Source organism: Xenia sp. Carnegie-2017, unplaced genomic scaffold, assembly GCF_021976095.1.
Source record: "Xenia sp. Carnegie-2017 unplaced genomic scaffold, XeniaSp_v1 HiC_scaffold_20, whole genome shotgun sequence".
Lineage (NCBI taxonomy): Eukaryota > Metazoa > Cnidaria > Anthozoa > Malacalcyonacea > Xeniidae > Xenia > Xenia sp. Carnegie-2017.
The window spans coordinates 10610279-10629995 of NW_025813483.1; the positions used below are offsets into that span (position 1 = coordinate 10610279).

At 36.4% G+C, this 19717-nt stretch overlaps 3 protein-coding genes across 6 annotated transcripts; 1 reads left to right on the plus strand and 2 right to left on the minus strand.

Moving 5' to 3' along the window:
- The first annotated feature begins 4491 nt into the window (after window positions 1–4491).
- LOC124442621 (peroxiredoxin-4-like) lies at window positions 4492–8818 on the plus strand. The gene is made up of 7 exons (XM_046993112.1): window positions 4492–4750; window positions 5066–5146; window positions 5259–5295; window positions 5391–5507; window positions 6335–6457; window positions 7354–7414; window positions 8565–8818. The coding sequence occupies exons 1-7, from the start codon at window positions 4567–4569 to the stop codon at window positions 8751–8753; spliced, it is 792 nt and encodes a 263-aa protein (XP_046849068.1). The 5' UTR covers window positions 4492–4566; the 3' UTR covers window positions 8754–8818.
- On the minus strand, window positions 8749–14839 carry LOC124442620. Of its 4 annotated transcripts, none has more exons than XM_046993108.1 (5): window positions 14645–14839; window positions 12953–13076; window positions 10101–11831; window positions 9905–10031; window positions 8749–9243 (listed from the first exon to the last, which is right to left on the minus strand). In XM_046993108.1, exons 2-5 carry the CDS (start codon window positions 13029–13031, stop codon window positions 9069–9071), a joined length of 2112 nt encoding a protein of 703 aa, XP_046849064.1. In that variant the 5' UTR covers window positions 13032–13076; window positions 14645–14839; the 3' UTR covers window positions 8749–9068. The 4 variants fall into 4 exon arrangements, with proteins under 4 accessions (XP_046849064.1, XP_046849067.1, XP_046849066.1 ...); XM_046993111.1 differs by lacking the exon at window positions 14645–14839 and adding an exon at window positions 13238–13708; XM_046993110.1 differs by lacking the exon at window positions 14645–14839 and adding an exon at window positions 13148–13708.
- An 801-nt stretch (window positions 14840–15640) lies between these two features.
- On the minus strand, window positions 15641–18442 carry LOC124441670 (adenosine receptor A1-like). Its single transcript, XM_046992137.1, has 3 exons — window positions 18156–18442; window positions 16666–17098; window positions 15641–16124 (listed from the first exon to the last, which is right to left on the minus strand). The coding sequence occupies exons 1-3, from the start codon at window positions 18439–18441 to the stop codon at window positions 15767–15769; spliced, it is 1077 nt and encodes a 358-aa protein (XP_046848093.1). The 5' UTR covers window position 18442; the 3' UTR covers window positions 15641–15766.
- Between the last annotated feature and the right edge of the window lie 1275 nt (window positions 18443–19717).

The following is a 19717-nucleotide window of genomic DNA, read 5'->3' on the forward strand; positions in this document are numbered from 1 at the left end:
TCGACAGAGTTTTTCTTCTTTCAGATACCATGTATTGCCACTAGATTGCTGTTGCCTTAGTGTCGACGGTGTTGAAAGCTTTTGTGGGGGTTGTGGTGAGAAGGCAGGAGCTTGAGGAGATCGCCCAAGAAATTTATCTAAACGCTTGGTTAAAGTTTTCTTTGATGTGATTGACTGTTTTGAAGCAAACGTTGAGTTCATTATTATTCCAGCAACGACACGCTTGCTTATTTCGTCTTTCATTGTTTCCAAAAGTGGCAAATCTTCAATCGTGTTAGTCTTATTTTCCTTGTGGAACTTCTCTTTCTGTTCATCTTCATCTCTGTTCGTTGTTTCTGGAAGTTTTTCCAAGCTTGGCTTGTTCTCCTGTTTGTCATTCATCAGCACAGGCAAAAATATATCATTTTCGCCCGTACGTCGTCTCTTCAAACGTTTTGTTTTGTTTTGAGAACGATTGAAAAGGTTTGGATGAAGATCTTTGGTTGTAGTTGAATACTTGGCGTCCATTTCTGGCAACATCGTTTTTAACTTTAGCTGACTTTTGCTTGAATATGGAGCATTATCTGTTCAAACACTACATTGTCAGTCTGCGAAATAAGGCGAATGGACTCGAGCAATAAAGTTAAAACTGAATCCCTTGCAACGAACAAATTTTCCTTTTCACATTTTTCCTTGTTTATTTAATGTTGAAATCGTGAAAAATGTGTGACTCGGCATTTCTTTCTTTGCTAATAAATCAATAGTTAGTAAGACACGATAGCCATTATTATTCAATATTTTTGTGTTCATCAATGCCCATTATAGCATTAAAAGATTGACCGGCAGTATTAAATCTATGGGAAAAGAAATTTTAGGCGTCTATTCAGGCATTTAATATGAATACACTTCGTAACATTTTTTATAGGGTATGAAAAATTTCTATTAATCATCTTGAAATATTGACTCGATCAAAATCGCCGGGGTTTCTTGCCCTCTGGGTTTTCGTAGATAGCGACAAGATTTCAGCGTCTCGGCCCAGTTCTCTTCACTAACCAGTTCTTTCTTGTCGTGACTGTCCATCTTTAGAAACAGCTCATTGTATCTTTTTGACGTCGAGTCTTGGACCGTCGGCGTGAGTTTGCCATTAATTGAATCAACTTCGGGCGTTTTCGTGTCGTATCGCTTTTCCGAGGACCGACCAGCGTCAGCGATATGCTCTTTATGGTCCTCATCGTGCTCTGTAAAGTTCTCACGGATATCAAGGATCTTCTGTCGTTCATATTTCTTGTCTTGTATTTGCTTTAGCTGTTCCTGTGGTGCTTCCCAGCGTCCTCCACATCTATTTTCTGCGCTCACCCCATTACTCCATTGGATCTTATATTTCTTCTGCTTGTTGACATTCGACAATATAGGTAAACGTAGATCTTTGAATACGCCGTTCTTGGTTGATGTATGTGTCAGTGGCATTTCCTTCTTTGTCGTAACGTGTTCAATTCTTGTTGAAGTTGAAGGACAGCACCTGGAGTTTTACGTTCCCCGTATTTTTTTGGTGTTTTATTCATTGGAAAATTGTTTCTGTTGTTTTTCCCCGAAGGCAATGTTATAGCCGCGTTCGTTTGTGCGAGATGTGTGTTTAAACCTTTTTTATTTTGAGTGTTTGGAGACGGTTTGTCAACAATGTAGCTTTCCATTTTATTTGCGGGACGACCGGAAATCTCATCCTTCTTGAGCACAGCACTTTTGCTATCTAAAGAGACGAAAGCAATGCGAGTTTGCAATTGCAGCTGAATCTTAACAAGAGCGCCAACATCGGATGAAATATATACAATAAATCATTACTGTACGTCACTTACTTCCCAAATTTTTACCTGCATGTTTTTGACAGAGGAATTTTAGTTCGTTGTTTCCTAAAATCAAGCTTGATCTTTCGATATCTTGAAATTTCGAGCGATGGATTTTCGCTTCGAATATTTTATCGTTCATCTTCGACAGCCTTCTGTTTTGTTGCACTTGCAACGCGCGAATAGCTTGAGCGAGTTGTTTTTCGTTTCGAGAGTTTGACGTGCCACATTTTCTTTCGCTGGTCGTGACTAATTGAAAATTCTTTCTTGCTATCATACGGTCAGTTATGTTGGAGTTCCCATTTACACGTCCATTTTTACTAATTCTCTGTCCACCACTACGTGTATGACATTTCTGAGCATTCATTGTAGCTACTTGGGTTTTTTGCTAAGAAAACATTAACCTAAAATGTCGATTTTTTTGTAACAATCGACGAGTTTTTATATCCATAACGCGTTGACATCACTAAGCAAATAAATGTGAAAATAAACAGACTTGTTTTCTTGAGTACAGGCGATGTGATAAAACAGTCTTCCTGTTATCTGTACTGAAATTTGATCTGATATTATTTACAATTCACGTAGACAACACAATTCGTGTGTTTGCAATCTCGGACAGAACACCTGTGATTGATTTTGTGTTTTTCATTTATGCTTTTCATTCTGTGTGAACCGTTTCAGGGACGTGTAGGGACTGGCGAGGCCAAGCCGCCAAGGCCCCTCAATAACCAAACAGGGGTGGGCCCCTCTCGAGAATATTGAGGAAAAATATCTGAAATGTGTGTAAAACGCATTTGTTATCCTTCAATTTTTATAATGAAATGACTTCTTTTAATTTCGTCGGTAGAAAAATAGATAGAAAGAAATCGATACTAAAAACTGTAGACAAAATGTTAGACAAAGACATAAAGTTAAACTGTAGACAAAAAGTAGACATAAAGGTAAACAAAGGCTGAACGCAAGGCTGGAGAAAAAGATAGACATAAAAGTGAACACAAAGGTAGAAAAATAGGTTAAATAGAAAGGTAGACAAAAAGGAACACACTAACGTAGACACAAAGATAAGCAAAAAGTTATACAAAAAGATAAACACAAAGGTGGACAGATAGAAAAATACGATGGTGGAACAAAGTTGGACGAAAAGAAGGACACAGAAGCAGCAAATATAACGTTTTTAAAAGATTTGTACTTGTGCAAAGCAAAGTTGGTATCTTAATTCTTATAATTACACTTTTTTAGGGATATTAGGGATTAAATGCCCCCAAACCGAGGGAGGTTTAGCAAAAGTCCGAAGGCGCGACTGAGCGACTTTTAATAAACCTCTCGAGGTTTTAGGGAACATTTAATCACTAAGGCCAGTTTTAAACGTCGATCTTTACATGAGCTGAACGTATTTAAGACAAAAGATAATGAGGAAGTTCATTCATTTTCTTTTGTCTTTAATGCGTCCTGTGCATGTAAAGTTCGATGTTTTAAACAGGCCTAATATCTATGAAAGCACGTGTTTGCGTTGTAATAACACGATTGCGGAGAGAAAAATGATGCATTAGACTCTTCCTTTTGACAATAATTTTATCAAACTTTGAGTTCACTGATTTGAATATTAATAACCATTGATGGTGTTCAAAGCGTGCATTGTTCATGATCAGCAAAGGATTGTAATAGCGAGTTTGGTGATTGTGTCTCAAGTATTGACGATTTAAGCACATTTAGCAGTCGAACAAGAGGACTTTCGACTTGCTAAACTTGCTCTCCAAGTGGTGTGGTTTCAATCGACTTGCCGAGGACATATGCCATTCACCAGAATTAAAATGATTCAGGCGTGAAAAATTCAAGATGCAAGCCGACACAATTTCTTCAGGCAACGAGAATTACTTTACGGATCTACATGAACGATTTGATAAAAAATCAAAATCATAAATATTTTTGAATGCAAATAAACAAGAAATGAAATCTATGACTTTGAAGAAACATGTTGAAAAGCATAGAAAAGTACAATTGAAAATACGTTAATTGTCAATGAAGATCGAGCAATGCAATGGCAGAACCAGTAAGAAATCAAAGTAAATAAGAAGAAAGAAAAAGATTGGTTATTAATTTGAACAGCACTTGTTGATGGCCGATAATTTGGGAAAAAACTGATCGACAGAGCTAGATAAACATTTGATGTGATTAGAAATTCTTCCATACTTGACGGAGAAGAGAAACAAAGTTAAGTTTGAAAGCAATTTTCAACGAAAACTGCACGCTGACTTTGAAAGCTAGCAATGCAGAATTTTTACGACGTCAATCGGATAACCGCTATTTCTTAGTAAATATACTGCATCATATCCAAGCATTTGAAAGGTACGATGTTTTGATAAATAACGTCACTCAGTATTTTTCGAGATATGGCATTTTTACTTCCAAGTAGAAAAATCAAAAGGACGTATATGATGAAATTTTCACTATGCGATTCAGTAATTTCTTCATTTTTACACCATGAAGGAGTATATCTTCTCATTATTTTGTAAATTCTAAGTTTGGTTTTGACCAAAATGACATGTATGAACGCGTTGCGTACCAGCCTTTACTTGTTTGTTTTGTTTTATAGAACATAAAGTATTCTTTAAAGTACACGTGTATCATAGACACGGACCACCCGTACAATTGGCTCAACTCACATTTAACAAACAACAACAGTGTCTAACTATTGATTCCAACGCTAAGCAATGACGATTAATAGTCGACTATATTAACGTACAAAATGCATATTGGTTTGACTAAAAAGTCTTATTTCTCCCTCAGTATTCTATTTTGTGGTCTCCTAACCTGTACGTTTGCTAATAAAGTGGAAAACGACGAGTCTTGTCGTGTTTATGCAGGAGGACAAGTTTACCCACAAGAGAGACGAACAAGTGAACACGCTTTACACTGGAGCAAAGCCCAAAGTAAGCTTTTTGTCTTGTTTTACTCCTGCTCAAGCATAATTACTTTACGCTATGCCATTGATATTTTACGCTTGACTTTAATGACTGTATAATTATCGTACAAGTTGTCATTAAAGATAATTTTCAAAGAGAATTTCAAGGTCTTCGTGTATAAATAGACACAACCTACGCGTGCGGCAGCCAGCCATGACTTTATAAATTTGTGATCTATTAACTGTGAGATAATTTGACAGAAAGCCATAAACGTCAATGAAATGCTTGAAAACTTTAGTACAATATACATGCAGTGGCTGTGACATTTCGTGTTTGCTTTAGTCTCGAAGCCCGCGCCGTTTTGGGAAGGAACAGCTGTTGTGAATGGAGAATTTAAGACGTTGAACATATCCGATTTTCTGGGTAAGAATTGTTCTTGAAATAACTCGCGTGGAAGTTTACAAACCATCGACGTTTGATTCTGAACTTTGTAATAATATTCTAAATAAAACAATGTTGTTTTTTTTCCACATAGGAAAGTATTTGGTATTTTTTTTCTACCCATTGGATTTGTAAGTCGACCTTTTTCTTTTTTATGTCGTCAGCTTATCTGACACATTCAAATCTTGGAAAACATTCAAGTTTCAATGTAATTTTTTCATTTTAGCACCTTTGTTTGTCCTACAGAAATCATTGCTTTCAGCAATAGAATTGATGAATTCCGCCAAATCAACTCAGAAGTTGTGGCATGCTCAGTAGATTCTGTTTTCACACATTTGGCATGGTATGTGAATAGAGCAAATGAAGAAATCTGCATCTTCACAGTCAGTGATAAAATTCCATTCCATCCACTTATCATTTACTACATAATTTCACCCGTTATTTTCAAAAAAAAAATTAAACCCCCAGCTACTGACTTAAGGTTTGAGTTATTGAGATCATTTAAATTTGAAAAGAACATTGGTCCTGGTCCATAGTTTAGCCAGGCATTTTGTGAATAGGACCAATAGCAGATAGACATGAGAACTGTGGTATAAACCAGCGGCAAGTTGCCATTGTCAACTATCACCATGCTCTTTTTGTTGAAGTTTAAAGATAAATAATAGTAGTCTGTTAAAAGTCGACTTCATTGCAACATGTTTGTGTACACAAATCTTAAGGTGAAATTTTGAACTATACTCATTTATGTTATTTAGTTATCTCCACTAAGAAATCCCTAGGCATATCACCAAATGAAAATATTAGATCCCACTGATATTGAGTCGCAGGGGGTAGCCAGAACATTAATTGGGGGGTGAATATTTGTGCATTCAGCTTTGCGTGACTGATTTATTTTGAAAGTGATTTTAATTTGAAAAGAAATTAGTTGGTCATAGACAAATATATGCATATTCAACCTCCCCCCCCCAAAAAATTACCTTTCTAATTTCCCCCTGTTGAATTGCATGTGTCTAAAGAATTTAACAGATAACCTTTACCATATTACCTACATTTGCGATGATCTTGTGATAATCAACTGATAAGCCTCAGGTTATATAGTCCACCAGCAATACTGTATGGTATACCAGAAAAGTGTTTTACGTAACAGTAATTAATTTCTGTTCTCTGAAGGATCAACACTCCAAGGAAAGATGGCGGCTTGGGAAAACTAGCTTATCCATTACTTTCCGATTTGAACCATCAGATTGCAAAAGATTACGGTGTTTTATTGGAGAATGAAGGACACACGTTAAGGTACGTAGCAGAACTGTATAGAACGCATTTATTGAAGTATCGGCCGACAACGACCCAATGTGCAATTCTAACCAGTGTTAGCAGTCCGATGTTTCATATTTCACCACATTGGTGATTAAATTTCACTATATGGGTGTCCATTTCACCACAGGACAGGATTTTTTCTGACAATGACATACATTTGGTCGTTTTTTGATAACTACACACAAAGAATGTCTTAAAGAGTCATAAAATGTAATGCTAATCATTTTCAACCGTGTAAAGACATAGAACGACACTATCCAAGTTCCAGTTGTCTGGTTTGTATTAAATTACTCTTTGCTCAGGACTCTTCAAAGTGCGTTTTAATTTCATAGTTTGAAATCTACAATCCACACTCGGTTTTGTCATTTTTAAAGGCAACACCAAATTTATAGCACAATTTTCCGCAACTTAAACTGATTGGGGCCGGTTGCACGAAGCCTGGATAGCGTTATCCACTGGATGGCAAATTTTTCTGAACTTTCATAAAATCTCTTATAAGAGAAAAATATACGATTTGAACTATGCAATCGCCGAAATAAAATATTGTGTCGAAGGCTACAAAATTTCTTTGTCGTAAGAAAAAAACAAACACCTTTTTAACAAGTTTGAAAATATTCGCTATCCAATGGATAACGCTATCCAGGCTTCGTGCAACCGGGCCCTGATTGACCCTTCTGTATAATCATTATTTTGGGACATGCGCAGTTAGTGCAGTGGGATTACTTAAAAGTCTGGGTTCAATATGACGACACCGGACTTAACAAATCATTATTTGCTCAGCTCCAGATTAAATTTTCGCCAACACCAGCTTTGTTTGCTGATTAAATGTACGCAAACAATATTTATGGCATCGATTATATATTTTTTTTCAGAGGACTTTTCATCATAGATGATAAAGGCGTACTTCGACAGATAACGATGAATGATTTGCCTGTAAGTAAATGTTTGCTATTGTGTTTTAAGGGTTCGGAAAAAATCTCTGTTCGCCGATGATTTCCTTAAGATAACACGAATACGTAATTAACAATTTTATTATCTAAATATTATCATGTCATCGACTTTAAAAGCAAAAGCAAATTTTCGTAGGATATTGGCCAGTAGCGATTTTCGCATACAAAAAAAAACCGGAATTTTACGCGTTGTCAGAACGTGATTTCGGACTCTGTAATGTGTAATTAAATTGACTACACAATGACCACAACATCTTCTGTTTGGATAATTCGAAACTCGTTAAAAAACTTATACAAAAAATGATTTGATGATCGGGTTCTTTGTCGTTTGAAGCAATTTGTTTTAAGTAAACGGTGTTTGTATGATGTCATTACAGCAACAAACTGACGTAAATGCTCGTTTGAACTCGTTTTAACAAAAAGCTGACTTCTGACGAGTTTTTTTTTGTTAAAAATACAGTTTCAACAGTTCTTTTTAGAACTACTATGCTAAATAGGGTCAATTTGCAGAAATTTTATACTGCTGTTTCAACAGTTCTCTTTAGAACAAACTAGTCTACAGTCGGATTTTGCCTTGTCAAGTAGAAAATAAGAATACTCTTTTGTATGGCGGTCTTCAAAATACCATATCGATTGGCACTTTATAAATGGGATGAAATAATTTAGCCTTGCCTGCCTGCCTGCCTGCCTGATTATTGTCGCTCGTGGAGAGTTATACACATGGAGTTATAGTTTGGCGTTAACGACAAACCGCAAAAAGTCACGTGATCCTGGCCTTGAAGTTTATGTTGCAGTTTGCGATTCAGGTTTTAAGGCAAAAGGCCCTTCTTGCGGTAGGGGATTTGCGGCAAGCTTTTTAGTACTTTTAATAGAACCAAGTGATGTTTATGGCTCAATGTTACATTTTTATGTAATTTTACAACATGAATATGCCTTTTTCATAAATAGCACTTTTAAAAAAACATGATATTTAGCTCAGGACAATGCGAATTGTAAAATACAATAACCTAAACGCCAAACTAGATTCAAATTTTTTAGAAACGGCAAAACTCAACGGCAAGCGGGCAGTTGAGGTTTGCCGTTTGCCGTAAAGCTGAACTAAAACTCTCTAATACCTTTCTCAATAACACCAGGTGGGGCGTTCCGTTGACGAGACTCTGCGTTTAGTCCAAGCTTTTCAATACACTGATAAACATGGCGAGGTGTGTCCGGCAGGCTGGAAGCCTGGTGCCGATACTATTGTGCCGGATCCTCAAGAGAAACTGGATTATTTTACAAAGCATGATGAGGATGGTGACAGAGGGACAAAAGATGAAATTTAACTCGTGAAAACCTTCACTTCTTATTGCAAAAATGAACCATGTCCTAATATAAAATTGTTACAAAAGCATTGCATTCATTTTTCTTCTCTTTTTGGATATTGATTTACAATCTGCAACGCTGAGCTGTCAATTCACATGGAGGGTTTTTAAGAAAGTAAAAGAGAATATAGTATTTTTTCTTTCTCTTAAATGTTTTTCTTACACGCGCATTCGACTGGTGTCGTAGTCTTTACAAGTTAGTTCTGGCTGTTTCCGTTTTTGGCAACTTTTCACTGCCCTCTATCGTCTGTTTCTTTTTTATGTTAATTAACGTCGCTAGACATGACTGGTTTTTATTTCTTGTCCATTGTGATTGGCATCGAGATTTTTTTGTGGAGATTCTTCGTTGTGAGTGTTTTGGTTGGATAATTCAGTGGCTTCTTCCACCTTAACTTTGTGGATTGATGTTTTCGAAACTGTTACCTTATTGGAAATATCGCTTTTCGATGCTCTGCAATACATTTCGAGAAAGGTCCAATGTCAAGATTTTGTCTATTTTGTAATCTAGGCTGGAAGCCTCATCGAAGTGATGTGACGTCGAAACAGACGTCATTTACTCCTATACAGTGTCTTCGTTAGAAGTGATTTGATGTTGAAACATGAATCCTATTTTATTCCAGTTTTGTGCCTTCATCAAGAGTGAACTGATGAACTTAAGGTCTTATATACTCCAACCTTATGTGTTCATCAGGAGTGAATTCATGTTGAAATATAAGTTCTTATATACGTCAGTCTCGAGTCTTCATCAGGAGTGATCTAACGTGATTCATCTGAACTTAAGTTCTTATGTATTCTAGTCTAGTGTCATGTTCAAGAGTGATTTGATATTTAAACTTAAGGTGTTGTGTACTTCAGTCTAGTGTCTTCATCAGGAGTGATCTGATGTTAAAACCGAAGGTCTTGTAAACTCCAATCTAATGTGTTTACCAGGAGTGATCTAATATTAAAACGTAAGATCTTATTCACGTCAAGCTAATGTGTCCATCAAGAGTAATCTGATGTTGAAACTTAAGTTTTCATTGTACTACAGTTTAGTGTCTTTGTCAGCTGTGATACGAATCCTCATGTGCGTAAGAACAACTCAACAATATAACAAAATAAATCTGACTTACATCCTAAGTATAACTGCAACTATGATGATCAATAAAGGTACACATAATGAAATCACGACGATAACAACCACATTAGACATGCTTTTCTTGCTCATTTCTCCCTCTTCTATCTGTTTGTGACGATGCACTGTGAGAAAACAGACGACAGTCACATGCATTTTCTTATCTTTGGAATTGTTCAGTAAACAGTTCTTACCTAATATAGTTTGATTTTGTCTAGTAACTCGTCCACACATCTCCCGTACAAACCATTTTCTGTTGATTAACTTGGTACCATTCTCCAAATTTCTATGTTCATCTTCGTAATCCAAACTATCCCCAGGACACATTGTTGACATGTTCCGTACCATTTCCTCGATGGAGGAAATATTCCTTCCTTTTACGTGCGAAGGAATAACGATGTTTGGTATTTGCTTAGACCAACGAATTGTTTGTCGAGCTATGATAATCTCAGACGCGTCTGGTGCTTTGAAACTATACGTTCTTTTACATTCAATCGTACAACTGTTCTGGGGTTTGCACATATTTTTAATGGTGGATCCATTTATAAATTCATCTTGAATGTAGGGAACGGTAGAGTGATGAAAATCGCATCCCCTTGTATTTATTATATCCTCTTCTATCCCATATTCGACACCATATTTGAACAATCGCATCTTATTGATGTCGTTCATTTCCATGCCTCCTGAGTAGCCATAGCCATCAAAATCATTATGGCCGACGATGTACGCCAACAGCCGTACGCCTTCCGATTTACTCCTCAGTGTAATGACTGTCCATACCCTTGTGCTGATATTAAGAGGACATGTGTATGTGCTGTATTCAGTCCCAGGGATTTCCATACTTTCTATTTGTTTACTGCAGTGTCGTTCACTGTCGAATTCCACAACTTCTCTTTCGGAGGTTTTTACAATGAAAGTAAGATGATTGCTGAATGGTGGTGTAACATAAGCCACGGGAATCGGTAAATGATAGGAGTTGGTATATTGTACAATGGACGGGAGCATGCGTGCAAACGGCTCCGATTGATAGCTTCCCGACGAGCCTCGATTGTATTGAATCAACATCGCCGGCTTGCTGCTCTCGATAAGCTTGGCATCTGTGTATTGCACTTTGAATTCTTTATATTCCCCTGAGTTTAAGGTAAAATTCTCACTTCCTATCGATATATGTGTCGCGTTAAAAGCGGCTACAATTCTGAAGATGTCACCATCGATCGACTTGTCCCTGTTCGGAGTTGGCGATGTCAAGAACCGGGTGCCCCATTTTGAGACCGGTATGAGCTGAGTCGCAAGATGCGAGCAGTAACTAGCTGTTTCAATCTTGACGCACCTGTTACCTCCCAGTACCACTACGGGTCTCGTTGAGATCACAAGTGTACCTGTAAGATCTTTTTTAGATTTCAGTTGGAAGGTCTCCAGGCTATTTAAAAATATTCTTATTACGTCGCCATTATAGTAAGTTTTACCATCATAAACTAGATTTCCTTGAATGCGCAACTTCATTTGTATTAAAGTGTTGTCATACATTGCGATGATACCCACTAGAGAGCTGTCCTTTGAGGTACGCGAGAGCTTTGGAGTATATGTTACTACAACATGCTCCACGCCCAATGTTGATGTGGGATAAAGCACATAAGTGTCCCGCGAGGTCTTTCCAGCGTTTGTCGCGTACACGGACACTGTTGTGTTGGCTGTCAGCAAAATGCCCTTCTTCTCGCGATATCCACCACTCATTTGTATTTTCTTTGAAATTTCAATTTTGGTCGACCGACTTCGATGGACGTATTTTTTCATTGTTATGTTTAGATAAGGAATATTGACATAGATTTCGGCTTTTTTCTCTGTTGTTACATACATCGAACTGCTTATGCTTTTTTCCATTTCCAAAAATCCTAGAAGGAACGCCTTACCTTCGTGATTTCTTGCTACAAGAAAAAAGAAAGATTTGTTCTTTCAGTTCACACGAAGGTTCAACTTGACATTGCTTTCCTAGAGAGACGTGTTTAGCAATATGGTAATTTAAACCGTATCTCTTTGCATTGATAAAGTGATTGACAGCAAGGTTTTGCCAAAACATTTCTGTAGTTTCTGTTGCAAAGTACGGTCGCGATATTTATAAAATCTATACTATCGGGTTTGATACACAATTTAATTTATTGAGACGCGATGAATGTTACAAAAAAATATATGTTTATTTAACTTATTGTTATGGGGTCAGTGAAAAGCAATATGCCTCCACTAAGCATGCTGATGCTGATGGTCTATTAATCTATGACTTGTCAGAACTTGGATTTTGGTGACCACACTGAAACATCTAAATCAGTCTGTAAAAGATTCAAATGGTCTTTTTGGCGCTGATCAAACTAGTCTTTTCGTGCCTTATACTCTTCGCAATAACGGCTCGCTTAGTTTACTTATTTCGCGAAGCGCGATGAACAAGAGGTTTTGCTCCGCATTTTGCCTTAGCGTCTAGCTATGAATCTCATCTTTTTTGGTTTGATTTGGAAGTTAATTAGGAGACATTCTTAAGATTTCGTACCTCGAAAAATTGCTAATTCGTCTTTCCTGTAAAAGATTAGGGAAGGATGCGGTTTCTATTTAAGATATTTCCATCCTTCCTCCCTTTCTTACCATGCAACTCATTTGAATTTTAAATGAACGATGAATAAAACACCAAACAGTCGGTCATTTTTTTAAATACTAAAGTTTTAAAAGATAATTTTAAAGGCAGAAATCACCTTCTATGCATGATAGTCGCCGGCATGCAAACATCGCGTTTATTCAAATCATATTGAGAAACCGCCCTCTCAAAGTGTTCCTATACTTTTCTCTGTTGTTGTGGATCTAATTTCACATAGGCACTTGAACTTAATTCGACTTAAAAATCTGTAAGAAACAAATACTCTTGTATCCCATATAAAATGTTGCTGTTGTAGAAGGGAGAGGACGATACTACATAAAAATATGGCTTTCGCTGTTTGTATCTATGCATCTTATAACATTTAAGTTCGTGCATTCTGCTTTGCTTACTCCGGTTGTATCTCACCTTCTATTATTGGGAGTGCAATCATCGACATCAGAATACGAGTTGAGATATGTATTATCACATGTGTGAAAAGTTTCATCGTTAGCCACTGTCCCGCTTGACTTACTATCCTTCACGTTGAGTTCTAGAGAAGTAAATTATATCATTTTGGCAGCACATCGTTAACATTTGAATGGATTGCATTTAATTTCTCACGAGAGATTTTCAACACGTCTAGAAATCGATGATTTGTCTTTTCTGCACCTTAATATGACGTAGCCTAGGTGTAATTTACTCTTAACTCACGATTAAATAAATAAACTAAATCTGAAGTCGCCATATTAAAGTATCTTGTTTCTCTGATCTCCTGATGTCTTTGGAATTTTCTTTCCAGACATCTGTTACCATGTATCTTATTGTATTCGCTTGGATGTAAAGATGAGATTTTATCTTTTTCGTTCGGTGATTTCGTACGGTTGTAAAATTTTGACGTAAAATGATACAAAATACCATAGATCTGTGTAGTGTTAGTGGTCCCGTGTTTTGTCCGTACTATGGTATTATCTTACCGGTTGTTGCGTCATGTTTTCAACTTTCTATTTCTGTGGGAAGGAATGAACTCGGGTTTGTGTTAAATCGAGCTGGGGCTAGGAGGTTAGGTGTAAAGTCGTGAATGAAAAGTGCTAATTGTACTTTGATTGAAGTTTGCCATTAAAAGATACTCGCCCCGTCTCAGACGAGAAACAACATCGGACTAACTTTACTGCATAGAACTTGTATAATTCTTGGTTTTTCCGCATAGAGGTTTATTAAATTAATCACTAGGCTTGCCAAAGTTCGGGAAGGAAGTAGCGTGATAGGAATTTAAAAGACATTAATTTGTCCTCCACTTCTAGACAATGATTGAATTTTTTTTCATTTATGCATGGGAGGGATAAGCGAACGTGTAATTGATCACTGCGGATATTAAAGCAAATGCTTGCTTTTGTTAATCCGCTATATTCATTGAAGATTAAGGAATGTCGTGACAAACAATATGGGAAATTGAGTGTTCCTGTTACATTGTATCCTGGCAACTGCCAGATAAATCATCGAGATGTCGTGAGGGCGAAATTAGGGTGGGCACGTAATTTTACATGGCAATAATATCATCGTAAGATTTCACTCTTATTAAGAAGCTTGCGAGAAAAATCAAAGGCTTTTACACGTATGAACGAAAGATCGACAATTGATTAATCGATCGACGTCCATTATAGTCATTTATCATTATCTCCGGGACAACTTTATCTTTCTCCCACCCAGGCATAATACTTCAGATCGATAAACTGTTTTTCAAATTAGCTCACATTTAAAGTTGATTTGCTCGTCTGTCATGTAATGCGATTCTAACACCAGCTTATCATATAGAATAATGAAAGTTTGTTCGTCAATGTTTTCGTTAGCTTTTTTTTCGTTGTTCACGCATTCAGAAATGAGAGATTTCTAAAAACAATCCGTGACTGACTACTGTTGAAGAATCTTAATCCATGAATCAAAGTCAGTCTGGATCGCTTGTTCCCGATTAATGTCTGGTTTCGAATATTTCGAAATACTTTTATGTTTCCTGCTTTATTTACCATAAAATTAGAAACATTTTTCTCAACTTAGAGGAGTTTTGATGTCATTATTCATGTGTGGATAGTCATTATAATCTACAACAATCAAAAAGCTTACCAAAATCTTCCTCCAAGCTATTTTCTCACTCCTACAGCTGGTAGCGCTCAATCTGTTTCATATATACTTGATACAGCTTTCAATTCTTGTGGAATGTCAATATTTTGTCTGCACTAAGTTTGGTTTATGCGCATGTTTTTGTTTGTTGAAGAAAATCTGCTTTCTCCATAACATGCACACACCTTGAAATGACACAGGAAAAGATTCCACATGTTTTATCAATTAAACCGCTTTGTCTTTTCCAAATGGTATGGAATGCACTGTCATATCTCTAAGACGGATTGATGAAGGATTTGAAGCGTTATGTTATGTTCCATGCCGTTTTGCAGATGCAGTTTAGATTAATGACCCAATTTGTTTTCATTTGGTTGAAAAACCCTCGAACCGAAGACAGGCAAGGCCATGATAATCAATTCAATTCAATATTGAATGAATTTGTGCAATGCGATGATGACACAACGCGTGCTCGTTTTTATTGTGAAATGTTTTGAAGTATACTGGTCATGTCGTTTAGTCAAAGATCTCACCATAAGCGCTGTTTACTTATGTTTTGTGTTGTCGTGAATAGTGCATGGCTATTGGTTAGTTTCTCTTGGAGTGAGCAGGCTTTTCTTTTTTATCATAATGACGTCTGCAAGATGCATTTAAGTTTTCACTCAGACATAAACTAAGATAACGGAACAGTTCATGTTGTGCACATATCGCTTCATCTGTCGCATCTGTAATTGTATCAACGATTGTTTGTCCAAACTATGTGTTAAATTTTCCAATAATGATGTACCATTTTATGAACCTAGATTTTAGTCAGTTGAATTATCGTGTCTATTGCTAAAGTCTAGTGGCTTGATGCGAAACTCGGCAGTCCATCAAAAGGCTAAAATATGCTCTGAATGGTATTTACTGAGCACACGAAACGGTCTGTAATCGCTATCTTAGGTTTTGCCATTTGCGTTTTACAAAAAGATGAACACTCCTATCGTAAAATCAATACACAAATTTCGCTCAATTTTGTTTTATTGTTTTATTTTTCAGATAAGCTCGTTAAGCAATCGTTTATCCAATAGTTTATTCTGAAACAGTATCACTTTTTAATCTCTTTAGGACCACAAATTCCATATTGACCTATTTCCACTTGCAACGTAACACGTTGCGCACTCTCTTAAGTAATTCCAAATACGTCTCCCAATACAGAGAATTAAATCTGGCAAAAATCCATGGGTTAACACACGAGTTTGCATATGCCATTGCGACAGCTATTCTGGTTATAATGGATGGTGAGCACAGAGGACACCAGATAGAGACAAGGTCGATCACCATTATGGGTGTGGTCAACACAATAGTGAAGCCCACAATGGCAATAGTAACGCGAGTAGCTTTTACCTCTCGATGGTACCGGGCCTTTGTACTGTTAGATGGTTCAAATGACTGTTTTTTTTTGTTTTCAAAGCTTCTTGTGTTGTTTGTCGTTAACGTGGGCTCTCTAAATAAGAAAGGGTTCTCGTATAAAATGATTGTTAATTAGAGAGAGATCTGTATTAGAGAGTCATGTCTATACTACAGTAAGATATCTAAATCATATAGAGATGTCTGTATAGTGGAGAGATGTCTGCATTAAAGAGAGATGTCCGTACTAGACAGAGGTATCTGTATCAGAGAAAGATTTATGTATTAGAGAAAGATGTCTGTATCAGGGAGAGAGAGAGATGTCGGTATTAGAGGGAGATGTCGGTATTAGAGAAAGATGTTTGTAATGGGAAGAAATGTTCGTGTTGGAGAGAAATGTTTGTATTAGAAAAAATGTTTACATTATAGTAAGGTATCTAAATCGTAGAGAGATGTCTGCATTAAAGTGAGATGTCTGTACTAGACAGAGAGAACTGTATTAGAGAAATGCCTTTATCAGAGAAAGATGTCTGTATTAGAGAGAGATGTCTTTATCTGAGAGAAATGTGTGTATTAGAGAATGATGTCAGTATTTGAGAAAGATGTTTGCACTTGTGTTTTCGGTTGATCATGTTTACCTCGTCTGACTGTAACCGTTCCAGGCCATCGGCATCACTTGAGACTTGATTTTAAGGATATGACGCAAGGTTTCTTTGAGAAGGTACATGTTTGTGATGAGCAAAATAACGCTGATCATAATATTGACGAGTGAAAACATCGTGATGAGGTAGGCCTTTGAAAGGTACTGGGAATAGAAACAAAATTTTGTCGACATTTCCGGTTCGATTCCCGCTCCAAGGTATGGAATGCACGAAAAGATCACCATGAAAATCCATGCGAGTATTATGATGATCGGTACACTTTTATGATTAAAGTAATTTCCATACAAAAAGGGCCAGCGGATTGCTACGAAGCGATCAACAGAGATAAGGGCCACGGTAATCATAGAGACTCCGAAGAACAAGATTGTTATATAAAGTACCAGTAGACAAGGTACCAATGGCTTTGAACCTAGGTGAAAAAAGGCCATTAGGTTAATATGGACCATGCTTGATGAATGTTAATATAATCATGGTGTTCGAAGCCATCTTAGCATTATAAGTCAGCAATGAATATTCAAATAGAAAATTAAACAATCATGACTACCAGCTATAGAACAGATGGAAAAGTTCGAAAATACATCAACAAGAAACATTGATTAAGCAAGGATATACGCATAAACGCGGTAATATACGAAAAGAACAAGTATAAAACAATTTAGATTTTCGATTGTTCATGTGAAATAAGTTGAATTTCTTTAGCTAGAAATATTTCGAATACCAGACAACCATGTTTTTATTTGCATTTTTTTATTCGAGTACGTACTAAACTAGTCATTCAACATTGTAATAATTACGCTCATCAACACTTTGGCATAATTGTCGGCACGAATAAAGGATACAATCAGCATCATTCTTGAAATAAAAACACTGCATTGTCGAGACAATTTCATCTGTTTTCCTGCACGTTAATAAAGGCATACGTTTCAGCGACAGCTTAGGAAGCTTGCTGAAGCAGTCCTAAAAATCAACTCTGCGTAAAAAATTTCGATTATTTTATCTTTTTCAAAAAATGCCAAAATATATTTGGTTGCCCTGTGTTTGAAATGCTTCTAATTGAAGGAATACTGCCTCTATCAAATAGAGAATTTTGATTCTTTTAAATCTAAATTGTTTTTATTAGCGATTGTTGTGGCTATTTTAATCAGTTTTGCTTGATCAATCGTTTCTGGCTAATGTAGCTATTTTAGCGGTCTTCCATTTATTCTTTTTTACACAATAAATTTTTTCATTCTTTACATGTACATATCATGTAGCTTTAAGCGACAGTTTAGCGAATTTCTTTTTTTATTGAAAACGATGTTAAGTTGACATTGAAACTTCGTGGAATTTTCTAGCGTTTAGAAAAATTGGAATAAATAAAAGATGGGATTTGGATGCTCAACAGAGCATGAAATCCACATAATTTTTATTCATGTGGCTGACAGCGAAGATACTTTATTAGTTAAGCTGTCTTTTTCTTTGTCTACCTCTGTTGAAAATTTCTGTCATGCGCAAAGGTATTGCAATGATTCCTTGGCCCAAATCAGCCAAAGCTAGATTTACAAGGAGCATATTACTGGGGCTTCTGAGTGACTCGCGAATATAGGCGGCGCCAATCACCAGAGAGTTACCAAACAAGGAAGCAAGAATTACCAATACCATGACCGCAAGGGTGAACATCTCTCCACCGGACACATCGCTGTCGGAACCCTCTGCATTCGCGGTGCTCGTAATCGTGTTATTTGTTGTGGCTCGAGAAAGTTGCGTTGACATTATGAACTTCACTCTTCTAGGTGTGTTTTGCTGGAAATTAAAAGCACAACGTCAGAAACGTGTTTCTTTTTCCCTGTCGGCATAATTTTTCATAGTCGGGAAAAACGTTTTTACGAAGACCCTTCAAACTTGCTGGATAAAATGAAGGTGTTAAAAGCGATGGGAAGTATTTTCAAAATTATAAAACGAGGCTACCTAATAGTTACCATTCAATTTTTCGTCTTCGCATTACATATTTTCTCTGTTTTTGACTGTACGTTGTTTTTGAAACTAGTTTGTCTTCTTTTATTTCAAGTCAAGACTCATTACATATGTATAGATATATGGGCCACGCTTTCTATATGTCGTGTTTTTCAATTAATTTTAAATATGTTGTTACTTTAATGCCCCAAACTAAGCTATTTAAAATTCATTGATATCTATATGCGTTAAGTGTTTGTTTTTCCATAATTACAATGTACCGACGCCATGCAGCAATTTGAAAACGCCATTGTGCAACTTAATGTGTTCACATTGTTTTGTAATCATTCTCATTGTGCACAGTCCCTATATTGGTTACTTTTCTATCACGTTTTTGATTACATATGTTTAAGGTTTGAGCTCAACTGCCCTAATTTTGTTTGAATACAAAGTACTAAAATCATGTAATGTTGTACAAAATGAGACGTATTTCAAGCTTACACTTATCTTGGCTATGATTATGGGACTACTTACTTTTGAATAAACCTGATGGCATGCACTAGCTACATGCTATATGGCAAAAAAAACAGTTTTATGATTGACTATCGAAAAGTCAGAACGTAGTTTTCTACTCAGCAAAAATTTATTACTCCAGTTACAAACGCGGTCTACCCGCTGGAGCCGAGTGGCAGATATGGAGTCGGTGTTATACCTAAAAATTACTCTATACCGAAAAAGATTACTATCAATTTGATAGTGCAAACATAGTGGATATCGGCCCCAAGAAATTTTGATAGCCTCGACGCTTAATTGTTCAAGCACTTAAAAATTGAATACTTAAAAGTTCTTATAAATTATACTTTAATATATTTTAATAATTTAAGTTGACGACATTGATTTTATCGAAATTGAAAATGAATAAATTGAGGTAAAGGTGTTTTTTTTGTGATGAAAGCTATCTTTTATGTAAATTACTGACTATCTCCAACTGCTAAGCATTTTCATATTTTGTTTTCATAGTTTACACCCACTACGTTTTGTCTCATTTTCAGTCGTGCTAACTTTTTTCCTGAATTGTCCATTAATAACGTTTTAA